General features: G+C 43.8%; 1 protein-coding gene across 1 annotated transcript in view; it reads right to left on the bottom strand.

Moving 5' to 3' along the window:
* Window positions 1-17,785, bottom strand: part of LOC103603565 (integrin alpha-9) — a gene marked incomplete at its 3' end in the record, with an annotated part of 68,488 nt that overhangs the window by 36,019 nt on the left and 14,684 nt on the right. The window contains exons 4-5 of the mRNA XM_008588123.1: window positions 9,723-9,790; window positions 1,847-1,976 (exon numbers count right to left, since the gene is read on the bottom strand). Of these exons, the coding sequence (XP_008586345.1) occupies window positions 1,847-1,976; window positions 9,723-9,790 (198 nt within the window). The remainder of the gene's footprint in view (window positions 1-1,846; window positions 1,977-9,722; window positions 9,791-17,785) is intronic.

Here is a 17,785-nt window from a genome sequence, read left to right as displayed (position 1 = left end):
CTGCTATTAACCATTATGCCATACTCCCTCCTGAGAGAAGATGAAAGAAGCTGACAGTGGATGGATAGATGGTCAGTCAAAAAATCTAGACGCAAAAGAATTTAGAAACAAAAGAAAAGGTTGTCTGAACTTAGTCTAAATGTCTCCTGCTTTCTGAGAGCCTGGCTGGCAAGCTGAACGCTCTCCTCTGGCCAGCATAAATCCTGTACAGGCAGCCATATATTCCCGAAATTTTGTCATCGCCCTCAAACCCTAATGCTGGGATTTTAAACTGAGATTTGTGATGACACCATATCGCAATCAATTCTCAATCACCATATGGTTTCTGATTTCTCTCAGACTGGAGGCTCACATTACCTAAGAGTATCATGAGTGATACCAAGTCTCAACCAATCCTTGCTAATCCCTGCAGTAGATAAGAGCCTCTGTTTTGTATACAAGGGGAAGCCACAGGCCCTATGTTCAAAGGACCTGTCCTAAACCCTAAAGCCGCCATTCAAAGCAAGGCTCTATTCCGGCTTCCGTTCATTCTCTAATTCAATGAACATGTGCTGAGAACTATTATAAACCAGGTACTATGTCAAGTCCTGGAAATGTGAAACAAAATCTCCACCTTCAAGGTGCTCCAGTCTAGTGAGGGGTAGAGTACCAGTGACAGGTGCTGTCTCAGTGGCACACACAGGGGAGGCATCTCAGCATTTAGACTCTGCACTCAGAAACCATAGGCTTATACTCCAACTTTGCTTACTTATGAGCCATGGGACACTGGCAAGTTATATACATAAATTCTTTGTATCTCAGTTTCTTTATCTATAAAATGTGGATGATTATAATAATAACTACCTCATAAGGTTGTTTCAGGAATTAAAAATATACATATACAGAGGCTGGCATAGAGTAACTGCTTAATAAATGACAGCATTAGGGAGCTGGGTGAGCACAGTGGAAAACTCCCCAAAGACTCAGAGTAGAAGTACTGCTGAGTCTTTGCTACTGGGCAAAAAACTTCTCCTTTGAAGGGAAAAGGCAAGTCAACAACTCCCTACCCCCATCTAACAAGAAATTCCCAGTGACTTTCTATGCAAAAAGAGGGTCAGGGGCTTCCCTGATTTAAATTATAAATAATAAATGTGAAAGGACCTTGTTTTGTCATTATTAGGCCTTCCTAAATTTAGCTTCATTTTCAGTCAAGAATTAGAGCATTTAGGGCAGGGACTTTAGAAAAGGTCTTGTAATTTTCATCTACACCAGCAAAGACAGCCTGTCTCTCTTCTTAAATGGGCACGGCCTTGTCCTGGCATTGCCTGGTGGCTGCTAAACTAACTGTGTCTATCTTCTTTCTAGAAGATTAAAAGCATTAAGAAAATAAGATAAATTTTTCTGAGCCTTTAATTAAAATTCAGCATTCAGTTGCCATCTGTCATGATAATTGATTTCTGGTTCTTGTTATTTCTATTTGCAACCAGTTTTGTGACTGGGAAGCAGATGCCATCCAAAGAGATGCTCATGGAAAACCAGGACTCTATTGCACTCAGTTTATATCTGACCATCTGAACTTGAATAATTGATAAAATAAGAAAATAAAATGTTTGCTTCTCTGGAGGCTCAATGTCAGCTTTTTAATTAAATAACACAGGTTTAATTCAGTTTCCTCCTTTGTTCTCCTCTTTACCTTCTGTGTGTGGAGCTACATGTTAAGGTGCCCTGGCTAATGGTGTAACTAATTAGAACAATAATTATAAAAGCCAACTAACTCTTCTTTCTACCAATAAAGCAGTAATTCATGAGCTTGGTGTTAATGCTCCCATCTGCCCTTTCTTACCTGTCGTCTCTCTGAGCTACTCACCCAGGTAGGTGTACCGCCTGTTCATGATCACTTCATCATTCAGTTTGAAATAGGTGTTGGCTGTAAGGTTCAGTACTTTGACAGTCCCAGCCCAATAAAATGACCCTGGGGCACCCATTACCACCAGCTCCTACCAAAAAAATAAAAAGGTAAACAGGAAAGGAAGCTGAAGAAGGGAGTAGGGAGTGCAATGAGAACCACAGTCACAAGAGAGAACTCAGAATTAAATTAAAAATACCTCATCAAGGACTTTTTTCAGCTGAGCAATAAAAAATATTTCACAAGATCCCATAGCATTACGGAATCTATTATATGGATGGATGATCAGGACTAAAGACATGAAGATCACTGAGCACGGTGACAGAATGAGTGACATGCATGTCCCTGTCCTGTCCACAGGTAAGGCTGCACATATTTCCTCAATTTATAACAGGATCAAACAAGAAAATGGCAAACTGGCATTGTCCTAAATCACAGAATTCCAGGGAGCAATACTCATGAAAAGACAGCAATCCCTCACCTGGCCTGGACTCCAGCCCCACTATCCAGGGACTCTACCTACATGATACACAGCAAGAGGAAAACAGTAACCAAAATCAGTTTCACACATCAGCTTTGCAAAAACCATGCATAAATACTGCAGGGAAATCCCCTCCAGTCCTCACTCAAGACCCTCTTCTCAGGAACAGTTCTAAAGCATGGTTTTCTGGCACCGTGGCCCACGTCAAACTCAGAAGAACAAAAACAGGGGAACAGAGAGGCCAACTAGGGAAGCACACAAACTGGAAAGAGAAGGGACCACAGGCAGCGAGAGAGAGAACTACTATTCAACACAGACTCAAGAACACAAAAGGCCCAGCTGTCCTCAGCATTTACATCAGGGGAAAATGGTCAACAGGTCTGAGAGCACGTTTGTGCTACAAAACCATCTAACAACCAGTAATGATGATAATCCTAAATACTCATAGGAAGTCAGCACGGATATCTGCATGACTTTACCCACAAGGAGACGCATTATAGCTGTGCTAAGAAAAATTGGAAACAACCTGGACATCTAACAATAGGGATTCTAAATTATTGTGCATCTGCTCAACTGAACTCTTTGCAGCATTAAAAATACAGTGGAAGATCTAACCGCACTGAGAGATAGTCATGAAGTGCTACTGAGTTAAAAGGACATAACAAATAATATGGATGCTATGATAGGTTTTGTAAAAGAAAAAAAAAAATCATGTACACAGACAGACAAAGACTAGGAGGATAAGCCCCCAAACATTTTGCATTGGATGGTAGGATTACAGAAGATCTAACCGCACTGAGAGATAGTCATGAAGTGCTACTGAGTTAAAAGGACATAACAAACAATATGGATGCTATGATAGGTTTTGTAAAAGAAAAAAAAAAATCATATACACAGACAGACAAAGACTAGGAGGATAAGCCCCCAAACATTTTGCATTGGATGGTAGGATTACAGGAATCCCTTCTATCCCTCTCTCTCCCAAAGCTTATTTTCTTCTTATTTTTCAAAATTCTAGGGCCGGCCCCTTGGCTCACTCAGGAGAGTGCGGCACTGGGAGCATCGAGGCCGCAGGTTCGGATCCTATATAGAGATGGCTGGTGCACTAACTGGCTGAGCGCAGTGCGGACCACACTTTGCTGATGCAATTCCCTTACTGATCAAAAAAAAAAAAAAAAATTCTAGAAGAGACTGTTTTCCAAGAGCACAGGACTTGGGTAAAATTCAATACTGTGACCTCTTCCAACTATCTCAGGCTCCTCTCCTGCCACCGCCTGCTCAGCCTGCAGGCTTGGGACACTCTAAACTAATTCTGGTTTTTTCAGCACACACTGCTCTTTCAATTCCATCCCTGCAAGACCCTCACACTCTCCCTGCCTCTGTAACCCTTTCTCAGTCTTCAAAACCCAGTGGAAATGTGGGTGAAGCTTAGATAAAGGTTAATAGGGAAAGAGAGTATATATTATCAGTCCACTCCTATGAAGGTCTAGAATCAGCAAAACTAATCTACAGTAATAGAAGTCAGATCAGTGGCTGCCTCGGCAGGTGGGGGTGGAGATAACTGTTTGTAAAGGGGCCTGTGGAACTTTCTGGGGTGCTACAAATGCTCTAATCTTGATTGAGGTGGGGATGACATGGGTGTAAATATTTGTCAAAACTCAAACTCTGCACTTAAAATAGTGCATTTTATTGTATATATTAGTTGTAATAAACTTGACTTTTAAAAATTCTACAACAGTGGTCAAACACTGACAAACAAGTCATCTCACAAAAACAGAAAACGTGCTCATGACATGACATTGCACAAGCATTAAAATGAAATGCCCGGGCCGGCCCGGTGGCGCACTGCTACAGTGCGCCGCTTGGGAGCGCGGCGGCGCTCCTGCTGAGGGTTCGGATCCCACATACAGACCGGTTCCCGCTCACTGGCTGAGTGAGGTGCGGGCGCAGCACCGAGGGTTGCGGTCCCGTTGCCGGACACGAAAAAAGACAAAAAAAAAAAAAAAAAATGAAATGCCCATGCGCAGAGGCCATGCTGGGGCAAGGGGAAGGCAGGCAGTCTTTGCATCCATTGGATGTCCTTGGCTAAGGCTTTCGTCCTTCCTTCCTCAACAGGGAATCCCTTCTTTTTCACTACCTATATTTTCTAAAGTATCTACACTGCAATAAGAAATAATCAAAATTAATTTTCTAATAAAATCATTAATTTTTCAGTCAATAATATTTATTGAGCACCTACTATTATGTATCAGAGCTTGGACTGGATACAAAGACAAAGTGCCTTTGTATGACATTTTTGGGATAAGACAATATGGAAATATGTAAGATTTTTTAGAAAAATTATATCCAAAAGGATTAAAATGAACACAACTTCTAGAGGAAATCCTTTAGCTATACACAGGACTCCAGAGAGGTAGGTCACGCAGGCTTGTGGAGACAACGGACACCCTGCACCAGTCATGCCTCTTATTGCTGAAACACATCCAACCCTGCCCTTGACCATTTAGAGTTCCCCCCACTGCTATATGTTGCAGAAACAGATCTTTCCAGGCTGACCTCTCTCTCGGCAGAGCTGGCTTCAGGCATCCTCAGAAGTTCTGGTTTCTAACAAGTCCCTGGAGGCTAGATCCTGCCACAAAGATTCTGAGTTTCTGATGACAATTCATAAAGTCACCACTGAAGTGTCAGGGCACAAGTGTCCGCAAAAGCCAGAAACATCTAAAGAGAAAATTAGAGAGCAGAGGATAGAGCCTGCAGGCAAGAGGGCAATCCTTTGAACCATAAACATTTTGTGGTCAATTTGGGGAGGAATCTTCACAAAGCGGAGGGTGTGAGCACAGATGGAAGGAACGTCAGAATAGTTTGCTTTTGATAATTCAGGAAGGCATGGACCAGACATGACTGCTGATGAACACTTCATTTAAAGGGTCTAAGATCCTATCCTCCTTGAAGGAAGCTGTGGATGATAAGCCAGACACTCTCAGGGTTATCTCACTGTTTTATAAAAATAGATCACTGTCTGTACTCGGGACCATTCACTGGGAAAGCACAGTGGAGCATTCATTTCATTTAGCCACCACTGCCTAAATCACACTCATGGAATCCCATCAATAAGCAGTACAGGACTTTTCCTAAATGCATTCTTTAGCAGAATCTCCAGAGGGACAGGGGCATCTGGGTGTGCCTGAGAGAAGCCCTGGGCTTTGCTCTGTGCACTGCAAATTGGCATGATCAGGAGGGCAGAAGAATGCTTGGGGTCTCCAACAGAAGTCTGTGCTGGACAAACTTCCACACAAACGTCTCCAGGTTTTCACAGCAGTGCTCGAACATTGGCAGGGTTGGTCTATGTCTTCTCTTGTTGCTTAGCAGTATCTATCACCTCTGTTTCCCTAGTTTTCAATAATAAATAAAGTTCCCAGGAAATTCTTCCTTATCCTCAATGATAGGCTAAAACTCATGTGGTGTCCAGAACTCAGAGAGCTTTGATAACCTCAGGGTCACTGACCTGCAGGTCAAGCAGGCACTTTGGGCCAGAATACTTCGGAGCAACATGGCCATGTCCAGAAGGCCACAGAAGCACGTCCAGCTTGAGAAGCAGCTGTCTGCCCTGTGAGGGGACAGACCCACACACAGCAAAGGCGAGACCAAATGACGAGTTCAGCAGGAGGGCAGCGGAGGGGAGCAGCGCCTGCCTGACCCCTCCAACCACATTTCCTGCTCAGCCACAAACAGCTGAAGTTCCAGAAACAAGGGAGACAGTGAGTTCAAAGACCTCCTGTTTAAGGAGGCCAAAAGCCTGAGAACCAAAGCCCGAACAGCAGACTGGGGTCAGAGGATGCACGGCAGCTGGAGGGACTGCCTTCCGCTCACTGCTGCCCACCCCTCTCCCACCACTCCCTACTCTATGTCCCCACTTCTCTTTTCTCTGAGGCCAGCCAGCACATGCTGAGACACTGTGATTCCCTCGGGCTCTGGATCCCAGAGCCTGGAGCTTCAACAGGTCCTCTCATTCCTCTGGTCACCCTGAGCTTGCACAGCCACCTGGGCTTCCCCTCTGCACTGCCACCCTTCCTGCTTCTCCTACCAAGTGCTCCTTCCACCCAGCCCCGGGACCCCAGCTTCCCTGACTTGCCAACTGGTGGGACAATAATGACACCCTAGTTCTCCATCAACATCTCTGAGGAGCTCTGAATTCTTGGATGAATCGACTTTCTCCTCCGATTATCTAAGAGGAGGCATCTCCCCCGACCCCAGGCTAAGAACACTCATCCCTCAGAGAGTGACCAGCAAGGGCCCAATCTAAGTTTCTAACTCAGGCTGGGTTTCAGTCCCTATGTCCAAATATTTCTAAGAACATCTAGGTGAGTGTCCCAGCACCTCACGCTTCACGTGTCTGAAAGCAGACCCAGCAGTCTACCCCTCCCAGCGGGTTCTTTCTCAGTGACCCCCTTTCTACCAGGGGCACCACCATTCTCCACAAGCCTAGCTCAAAACCTCTCCCTCTACCCACACTGCTTTGGCCACCCAGGCCCACGGATACTTCCTTCTTATTCTCTGATTCCTCCAGTCATTTTTGTTCCTGAAGTGTCACCCTAGCCCACCCTGTTGCTTCATGGCTGGGCCAGAATCACAGCCTCCTACCTGGCCTCCCTCCAAAGTCCTGGGCCTGCCCAACCCAAACAGCCATGACCCCCATGTCGGCCACCTGCTATGAACTCACAGTGTTTCCCCATTGCCTGCTGGGTCGAATCATACTTACTAGACATACTTGAGGAAGAACAGCCATAGTAGTTACACAAACTAAATGCTTACTGAGATGCAAGAGGGCAAATTTGGCATATGGCAGGATGTTATTTCAAACCAAGAGGGATAGGAAAAGTTGTCTAACAAACCAGTGTCAGAACCAACTATACATTTAGGAAAACAATTTGGTTAGTTTCTACTATATAATGTATGCAAAAATAAATTCCAGAAAGATGAGAGATATAAATCTTTTTAAAAAATCTTTAAATGTACTAGAAGAAAGATATTTTCATATTCTTAGGGAAGGGATGCTCTTCCTAAGCAAGAGTCAGGTCTAGAATCCAGAAAGAAAAAGACTGACAGCTTTGACCAACCACTAATGTTTTGATGACAGTATGATAAAAATACCATAAGCAAACTTAAAAGACAAGAAAAAGACTGATGAAAAAAATTGACACCACCTATAACAGATTAGAGATTAATATTCAAAATATGTAATAAGTTTCTAAAAATCAGCAAAAAAAAAACCCCAAGAAAAACCACAATAATGGACTAAGAACATAAACAGGCGATTTCCAGAAAAATAAATACAAAAGGCCAATATTTTAAAAGGATATTAAACTACACTAATAACCAGGTAAAGGGACATTAAAATAAAATGAGATACCCTTTTTTTAAATGACAAAAATTTAAAGTATTGGTGAAAGAATATAGAGATGGTTGCGGGAGGGTAGGGGGGTCCACTGTAAACAGTTCTGGAGTGCAATTCACCAGCATGTATCAAAAGTCAAATTATGAATACCTTTTGACCCAGAAATTCCTCCACTACATGTCTCTTCTTCTTTTTTTTTTTTTTTTCCCTTTTTTGTCTTTTTTACTGACCGGCAACGGGATCGCAACCCTCGGTGTTGCGCCCGCACCGCGCTCAGCCAGTGAGTGGGAACCGGTCTCCACATGGGATCCGAACCCTCGGCGGGAGCGCCACCGCGCTCCCAAGCGGCGCACTCTCCAGTGCACCACCGGGCCAGCCCCACTACATGTCTCTTCTAAAGAAACGTGCACGTGTGCACAAAGAGCCATGTTTGCGGGTTTCCAGTGCTATGCTGCCAGTAAGAGTCTGGCACGTTCTAGCAGTGGCCAAAAGTCACTATAGCTAGAGACAGTGAGTCGGGGGGAGGCCAGGTAATAGGTGAGGCTGGAAAAGTAGGAAGGCCTGGGAGGCCGAGCAAAGGCATCTGGATTTTATTGTAAGTGGGAAGGGAAGACACCAGAAGGTTCTGAGCAAAGGCGTACCATGATATTTTTCTTGTTTGCAAAGATAGTTCTAGCTGCCATGTGGTGACTAGTCTGTTGGGAAACAAGGGCGGAGGCTGGAAAGCAGGAGCATTCTGCAGGGGGTTGGGAACAAGACAACTGTGCCTTAGATTTGTGGGGTGGCAGAGGATGGAGAGAAATGAATTTTCTGATAGGTTTTGAGGGCACAGGAGGTGTGACTTGCTGATGGCTTGAATGTAGGAGAGTGCAGCAACGGAAGACTCTTCTTAATTTTTGGCTTCTACATCTAGGTGGTGCCGTCTGCAGGGCCTTGCATGGAACTCTGTGTAGAGTAGACTGTCATGAAAATGACCCATGACTATATGGACATAATAAGAATTACTGAAGGCAAGGGAAGGGGGGCTAGGAAAGAAGCATCTCACATTTATTGGTTTGAGAGTGAAGGATAATAATGTTTATGACTTTCTGCCTTTTCTTTTTGCTTTCTGGATCAGACACTGTATTGCCAACCATCTATTAGAAAATAAAGTTAAATAGCAGTTTCTGAAATCAAAGTGACAGTTTTGCTCCTAACTCAGAGGCACTCTTCAGGAAGCTGTGGAAACCAGGCAGCGCTCTTTGTCTCTTCCCCACCCTTGCTGTTGTGTGTCCTGCCCCAGCCTCTGCTGTCCTGCAGTGAGTGGAGGAGACAGGCACCCGCAGGGGGTAAGGGCCATGGGCCAGCCGAGGAACTGCATTTTAATATTCCATGGAATAGGAAGCCTGAGAGTCTGAATGCTTAATCACATAAGAAAACAGTCCCTAAAAATGTGCTACCGGCCAAAGGTCACACTACCACTGCCTAGGCCTATAAGGTACACAAGCACAAGTGCACAGTCCTTCAGAATGTGGGAAAGGGAACGAATGCTCAGAGTTGTAGGTAAAATCAAGACTCTCTGCCAAGGAGTGAGGGATGCTATGAAGCAGTGCTCATACACTCAATATGTCTTCACATCTGCCAACAATGCAGCATCGACCCCTCAAGGGAACGCTGTCTCACCCGCACCCCCTTTAATCGGCTCCTTCCACGGGTCTTAGAAATCGTCACATGGAGGATCCTCCAAATGAGCCAGCCCACCCCGCTCTGGTCTCTGGCAGCTGGAAGACCCTCACCACCACCACACCACCACCACCACCAGGTTTAAATAACCTTCCCTGGTATGAGGACCAGAATCTACTCACTCAGGGCTCAAAAATCTGGGACACCTGAAGCCTCACCTCAAGGGTGACGAAAATCACCTTAAGCAAGGGAATGAACACCAACAAAATGACAGAAATGCCCAGACAGCTGGCACCCACCTCAGTGAAGAAGCCTGCTATCCCAGCCTGGCAGGAGCCGTGTTCCTCTCCGTACTTCTTCTTATACTCTAGGGGGAAGGAAGGAAAGAGAAGCAAACCACAGCATGTCAGTGTGTGCCACTTGTATGTGGAGCCGCTGAGCCAGCCGGCCACCTCCCATGGGGGCTGCTGTGGGCTGGGCCCAGGGATGCTGTCCAGACTGGGTCACAGAAGGAAGGTCTCAGGAATCCACCAGACCTCAAATATCCAGGCTCTGGTGCCATCAGGTAGCGAGGCTGCCAAGTGCCCCAGCGGACTTCCTCTGCTCATGTGGGGAAAAGAGGAGCAGCAGCCACAGTAATTAAGTGGGAGGCTGGTGACAATCATTTCATTTACTTCAGAAAGGACAGAGATCCCCAGTAGGCCCAAGGAGCTGAAAACATGACCCAGAAATGGAATGATGTGGCCATCCCAGTTTGGAGTCCCCTGGAAGAAGACCAACCCTCCCCAAAAGACACTGGATACAGCTGGAGGCAATATGCTTTCTATCATCCAACCAGAAACAAGCCATGCATCCATGAGCTGCAGGAAGAGGGGACTCCTCCAGACCTGCCACAGCCTATTGTCGCACTATTGCTAGCGGAGTACTGTTCCACTATATGCTTACACCTCTCTCCTTCTTGTGTCAAAGGAAAAATGGAAGAGCTCTCCAGGTAAAAAGAAAAATAGTGGATCAGCTCTTTTCCCACACCATTCCCTCAGTTACCAACACTCCTACCCAACAAATGGGGAAATTCTGTTGCTTCTGTTTTATTTTTAAGTTGGTAAAGGAGAGAAGGAAAACACTTCTGATGAGTGTTTAGCATGTTCTAAGCACTGTGTTAGCTGCTTCCACTCCCATCATTTCACTGATCCTTCAACCCTAGGAACCATATTCCCATTTGTTAACAGGTGAGAATACTGAGGCTCAGAGAGGTCATGTGAATCGCTCAAGGCCACACAGCTAGTAAATGGCAAAGCCAGGATTCTACCCAAGCTTGGACTTGGAAACTCACATTCTTTCACCTCTGTGGACTATCAAAGGTTTTGCAAGTGATTACATGAAACCCAGGTGAGTGACCAGCTGTTTGAAATCATTTCATGGGTAAAGACAAGGAGGTAGAATGACATTCAGCTCAAGTAACTCAAATTAATCATATGTGAAATTGACATTGCTAGACACCAGCTCACAGGCTGCTCCTGGGCACCCTCAGGCTGGGGCTACCCAACAAATAACCCAGTGACCCCTATCCCACCCTGGGCTCTTGGCAAGTCTCTGGTACCATTAAAAGCAATATAATTATTTTTGAAACACAAAATAAATAATACAAAGGAACAATGAAGCTGTGATTGCAACACAGTGCCACTTCCTGCAGCTCAGAGTGTCTACTGCAGGCAAAGAGGGAAAAGGGCCCTGGGGAAATATACAGAGTAATTCAATTTCTAACAACACTCACCACAGAGCCTGGTAACATTTTCCAGTAAGTGGCCATTAACCGACTGCTAAACTACAACAGAATGGCAATTGAGTTACTCCTCTTCCATACGAGGGCAAAATCAGCTCCTCCCACCTTGTCCTGTTATTAATAAGGAGAACTACCCGGCCAGCCAGAAAGCAACCCAGTGACCAACGGAAGTCACTTGTTCCCTGAAAAATCTTGCACTAGGGCTGGGAGTGGGGCTTGTACAAAGTAATAAACAAATCTTACATCAAATTGCATGATGGCAGGAAATAATACAAATTAATAATAAGCCCTGCATCAAATAGCAAAATGGTAAGAAGGATCAAAATGTCCTAATCTAAACAGTTACATGTCAAATCTGGGAAGTCTGGGAAAAATTTTTTGGGGGGCCACCCCACTGACTCTTGGGGTTAAACATCCAATTGTAACTCTTCAAAAAAATGAGAAATACAAAGGAAAGTTGGACCCCAAGAGCTGAATGAAACTACACTGCAGGACAGACCAGTTCAGCCTCATAAATTTAGGACGTGAATAGGACTTATGTGGGACTCTCATCTTTTAAAGCAGTCTCAAGGTCTCTTTGTGACAGAGACTCCAAAAACAGTAGATACAAGAACTTCAGTGCCTTTCTCAACCTCCTCCCCAAACTGTGCTGGCATGCTCTGTGCTGGGAGCAGGACTCTGGGTCTCTGAGGTGGCCACAGCCTTCCTGGGAGCTGGGAACACCCCACTCCTGGCCCAGGCTAAAGGCCTACAAGCGAAGCCCTTCCTAGAGCCCCTGCCTCATGCTGGCTGAGTGTTCAGCACGTTCCAGGCACTGAGTTAGCTATCTCCACTCACATCATTTCATGGATCCTTCATCCCTGAGAACTCTGGGAACCATTTCAAGGCCAGCCTCTGCCTCCCCAAGCTGGAACTGCCCCATCAGAGGTTTGAGGGCCTAGGATGCACACATGGAAGGAGGCATCATCCCATGGCTTTGACGTTTCTGAAACCCCAGGAACTATATCTGCTTTCTTGAGATGCGCTAGGGTGAAGAATCAAACAATGTGGGGCCCCTGATTGGTACCCATTTCCCATAACTCCCCATTAGAGGGAAGGCCACATTCCAGTCTTCTAGAAACTTCTGTGACCCTGTCACTAACCCTTTAAACATGGACTAGGATCTACTCCAAAGCCTTCTTCCTCCTACCCAATCCCTACTCCACACACTTGAGGTGCAGTTGTAGGGTTTGGCAACTCTAGCCTAAGAAGGCACAAGTGGTGTTATTGGATTAGACAGTTTCACATTCCAAGCCTTCCACAGCCTTCCAGACCCCTCCTCAGCTTCTCAGTCCAGGTGACCTTGCAAGTGAAAGTACAAAAGAAGAGATACTCTCTTCTCATCACAAAGCACGTTTGTTCATCACAAATTTGACTCAGCACATACATGAGCTTATTCATCTCAGTGTCCCCAACACCAGCCCAGTGTCATGTACCTGCCTGTGCTTGATGCCAGTGAGTTCCTGAACCGGGTGCATGCATGCTGCTCCGTGTACACACCCTACATGGTCTCCCTGCCCCCAAGCCCTGTAACTCCCCAACCTGCTTTCCTGTGGACCTTCTTCCCTGACCTTCCAGCCTTGCCCTTCTCTCTTCCAGCCTGTCAGCCCCCTGAACTACATCCCAGCCTTGCTTGAAAAGGAGTCATATTCTGGGAATGGAGCATCCTGGGTTCTAGACCTGGTGTTACCGCTAACTCCAGAGGTCCAAGGACAGCAGTGGGTGTGATGGGAACAGGGCAAGGACCCATGGGATGGATTTTTCTGGGCTTTCCAAACCTCAGGTTGACTGATTCTACCTTGGTCAAGTCCATCTCCTTGGGCCTCAGGAAGTAAATACATAGGGTTACCCTAACATACTCATATCCTAAAAAAACTTGATTAAAAAAAACAACAACGACATGGTTTTGCTTGCCTAAGCCTGAGATGGCAGGATAGCCTGTACCACAAAGCTGAGGGAAGGGAGGTGGGTGTAGAGACAGGGGCTGCCCCACGCATAACCTCCCTCCATTGAGAAGTCCAGGAAGTGCAGGGTGGAGGGACCTGGGAGGGGCTGGAGGTGACTTCTAGTCACCAGTGTTCCCAGGAAGAACTTTCCTGCACAACACAAAGGCTGTGGGGCCCAGCAGTTGGCTGCTCCTGGGCACGTCCACTCAGTCTCCAAATGCCCGCAAGGACACGGCCCAACAGAGAGGACTGCAACATGGAAAACATTTATTCACATCAAAGCAGCAGGGGACAGTCAGGCTTTGCATGACAGCAGCTCACAGACACTTAACAAACCTAACTGTTAAATCTGGGGAAACAATCTGGGTTAACAAAAAGTGGGGTTGAACAAGAGGATAGAGAAATCACATGGAGGAACTGAGAACAGGTTAGAGAAATCTTTACGCCATGAGTGGGTCTGAATTTCTTGGCCTGCATCACACACTTTAATTCATTAAGTCATATGGCTCCTCCATTCTAAAAATGGTATTTTCCTTGGTTTAGCTGCTGGTTTTATTAAACCCTGTCTAAACAGAAGGCAATTTAGAGAGGGAAAAAATACTGGTTTCCAAATGTTCACAATCCACAACTCAATGTATAGAGCCTATGCTAATGAATTTTAACTCATTCAAGAAGACCACTGATTGGGTGGAGTCACTTCCTGCACCCTTCCCAAAACACTGGGATAAAACCATCCCGTGGACAGATCAAGATTTACATACAGAGTAACATATATTCTTCCTCATAATCTCTCTTCCTATTACCCATTTGAAAATGTTTCATCTTTCAAAGCTAGTCTTTTTTTTAATTTAAAATATTTTAACATTTCTTTGTACATATTTATGGGGTACAGTATTTTGTTTTGATACATGCATATACTGCAGAATGTTCACTTAGGGTAGATAGCATAGTCTTTTATCTATCAGCTCCACTGCCAAAAAAGCTAGTCTTTTTTAACACACAAATTTTTGAATTATTTTTCTATAGTTCCTTAGCTTAGCTATGAAATAAAATAGGGGGAAATAGCTTTCCAGTCTTAAATTATTTCTGAATTTCACCATGGGGTGGCAAATCTAAATAACCAAAAATTAAACAACAATTTAGGGGACAATGCATTTGGGCAGACAGATCTTTAGTAATAAGAAGGGCATTTAAAAACACACAAAAAAAGAGAGGACAAAACTACACTGAGTTATGAGCAAACCACTGTCTAAACAGAAAAAAAAAAATGAAATGATCTAAATAGCTAAGTTAGAAAGGAAACAAGAACATTTTATCAAAATAATTGATGATTAAGCTATGGTAAGCATTAAAAGCAAATTTCATAAAGCCAGAAATTTACAATTAAGTGAGAGAAAGAGGCTTTAAAGGGGGAAAAGAATCTTTAGAGAATGTCTAATAATTCTAACTATATGTATTCATTTTGCAGATAAGGACACTATTATGTGGTTTATTTAAAGCCACACCGGGAACTAGCCTCACAATCAGGACACAGAGCAGAGTCCCTGACTTCCTGTCTGCTTCTACCACATCATCATGCTTCATAGAGCACATTTCCAATGACAACATTCTTATCCTTTAAAAAAAATTTTTTACCATCAAAGGATGAATGAATAAACAAAATGTGGTACATACATACAATGGAATATTATTCAGCCTTAAAAAAGAAGGAAATTCTGACACATGCTACAATACAGATATACCTTAAGAACACTATGCTAAATAAAATAAGCCAGTCACAAAAGGATGCGCGCTGTGTGATTCCACTTACATGAGGTAGTCAGAGTAGTCAGATTCATAGAGCCAGAAAGTAGAATGGTGGTTGCCAGGGGCAGGGAATGGGGAATTAGTGCTTAAAAGGTACAGAGTTTCAGTTTGAGATAGTGAGAAAGTTCTGGAGATGGATGGTAATGATGGCTGCACAACTATGAATGTACTTCATGGTACAGAACCGTACAGTAATGGTAAATTTTATGTTAAGCATTCTACAACAATAAAAAAAAATACAAAAAAAAAGTTTTGGGGCCGGCCCGGTGGCGCACTGGATAAGTGCGCTGCTTGGGAAGCGCCGCGGCGCTCCCGCCCGAGGGTTCGGATCCCACATACAGACCGGTTCCCGCTCACTGGCTGAGCGAGGCGCGAGAGCAACACCGAGGGTTGCGATCCCGTTGCCGGTCCCCGGTCCGGTACGGGGGCAACACTGAGGGTTGCGATCCGTTGCCGGACACGGAAAAAAAAAAAAAAAGACAAAAAAAAAAAAGTTTTGTAATTTTTAAATAGTTCCTTCCACCCAGAATCTAGCAACCCATTTTGCCAACTTCCTACTTCAGAAGCAAAGAAAGCAATCTTACAGGCTCTTAACGTAGATATTTCAACTTACTATACATTGTATCATATTTCATCCCTCCAAAAGTGACCCTGAACATGGGACAGTCACATTTCAGTGAGAACCTCAGGTCAGAACTGAGTAGAATTCCATTTTGTGACTGAAGCCAAACGGCTCAAGAAATAACTGGCACTAAAACATAGACAGACAAAGTGCTGGTCAGATATGAAAACCAAATGTTTGGAGTAAGGAGAGACCCAGGAGCAGATTAGCCTCCTGGCTACATTTTATCAGGCTAAGAGGCCACCTCTATCCTCTGTACCTGCTGGGACTTGTCTACAGATTGTGTCTAAAATTGCAAAACAGCAACATGGCTTTAAATGTTTATAGTATAATGTCCTAAAAATTTGTATAATAAAATTATGACATAAAAAAATAGATTCTTCTCTGTGATAGGCCAAAGCACCCCAGTAATCACAAAGAAAACCAATATCCCAACAGAACAGGTAGCCACAAAGAAACACATTCTGAACTTAAAAGCTAGCAACCCCTCCTCTGCTTAATAAGTCTGTGATCTTCATCAACTTCCCTGAGCCTCAGTTTTCTCATCTGTACAATGGGGATAAGAATACTTATGCAAAATAATGTGATTACTCAGTAAGATCATAAATTTTAAGTACCCAGCATAACACCCAGCACCCAGGAGGTGTTCAATAAATGTTAAGTGAATCTGAATCTGTTACTTTCTCTGAGAGGAACAAAACCCAAGACACTCATCACATGGATATGCAATTTTAGAAGAGGAGACTCATAAAATCTGGACATCTGAAAAGAAAATATTAGAAGATGCAGTCTATGCAGTCAATAATTCCACACAACGGACAGAAACACATTTGAAGTATAGAATATATTTTTGTCCAAGATAAAAAATTCTTGGCTCCAAAGGGAAAACTTCATGGTGCTCCCTGATTCCTGGAGAGCACTGCCAGAGACCTCTAGCCTCTTCCTTCAGCTCTGGCTGTCCCCTTGAGCCACCCTCCCATCCCCATCCCCCACTCACACACCCCCAGGTTCCTCTCTGCCTTAACTAACCATAACACATAACTGCATCCTCTTGCTTTTCAATTTGCTGTATTTACTTAAATGAGATCATGTTTACAAAAGCTCTTTGGAGACTATAAAATCCTATATAAATGTAAAGGTCATTATTTAATAAAAATTTATGGGGCTTGTTCTTGAATTTTTAAATGGAGCAACTTAGCCTTTTATGGTTCTCTCCAAAAAACGAAAAGACAGCACAACAAAACCAAATCTCAATTGTAAATACTCTTGATTGATTTTTATTCCCTGTGGAACCACAGCCTTCAACATTAGAAAGAGGAAAAAAAATGGGTGATCTATTTCCTTCCCTAGAAATGATCACTTTCTTGAAAACTGCAAAAACATATCAGAAATAAAAAGGCCAGCCATTCTCTCATAATAAAGAAAGTGGTACAGAAATCTTTGGAATCAATGGGACAATTTTAAAGCACATTAAAATTTGATAAATTTGGATGCTGACAATTCCAATTTTAAGAACATATAAACACGGCATGAATTAAACTTTAGATCATCTACAAAGAGGGGAGAAGAGCTTACCAAGCAAATAAATTGTGCAAATATGATCTTCCAATGTATTTAAGAAATTATAATCTTTTCAAAGGCTCTTAAAATCATTTCGGTAATATGCAGCTTTTTACCCTCCATTATGCATTCACTAAAGCAGGATCTGTTAGACACCTTCTGAGAACATTTCAGAATATTATAATACTTGAAAGTTAATTAGAAAATTCAGACTTTCTAATTGAAGGGGATGAGCATTCACTCTGAGCTGGGTACTGTGTTAGGCATTTTATAGACCTCAAATACCTTAGGTAGGTATTAATCTCCCCATTTTAAAGATGAGGGCACTAAGGCTCATGGAGCATGCCCAAGATCACCAAGCCAGAAAGTAGGAGCATATAGGTTCAATCATAGGAATCAGTGAGTGGTAAAGCCAGATTCTGAAAGTTAGTTTTAATATACAGTGGTACCATAACTGCCCCCAATTGTAAGCATTTTATCTTGAATTTTTTTTTTTTTTTTTTTTTTTTGGCAACTGGTTGGTATGGGGATCAAAACCCTTGACCTTAGTATTATGACCCTGCACTCTAAACAAAAAACTCACTTTTGGGCTGGCCCGGTGGTGCA

This window comes from Galeopterus variegatus, unplaced genomic scaffold, assembly GCF_000696425.1.
Source record: "Galeopterus variegatus unplaced genomic scaffold, G_variegatus-3.0.2 Scaffold4677, whole genome shotgun sequence".
Classification (NCBI taxonomy): Eukaryota; Metazoa; Chordata; class Mammalia; order Dermoptera; family Cynocephalidae; genus Galeopterus; species Galeopterus variegatus.
The sequence above is the reverse complement of the archived record's forward strand: the minus strand, read 5'-3'. Positions and strand labels throughout refer to the sequence as shown.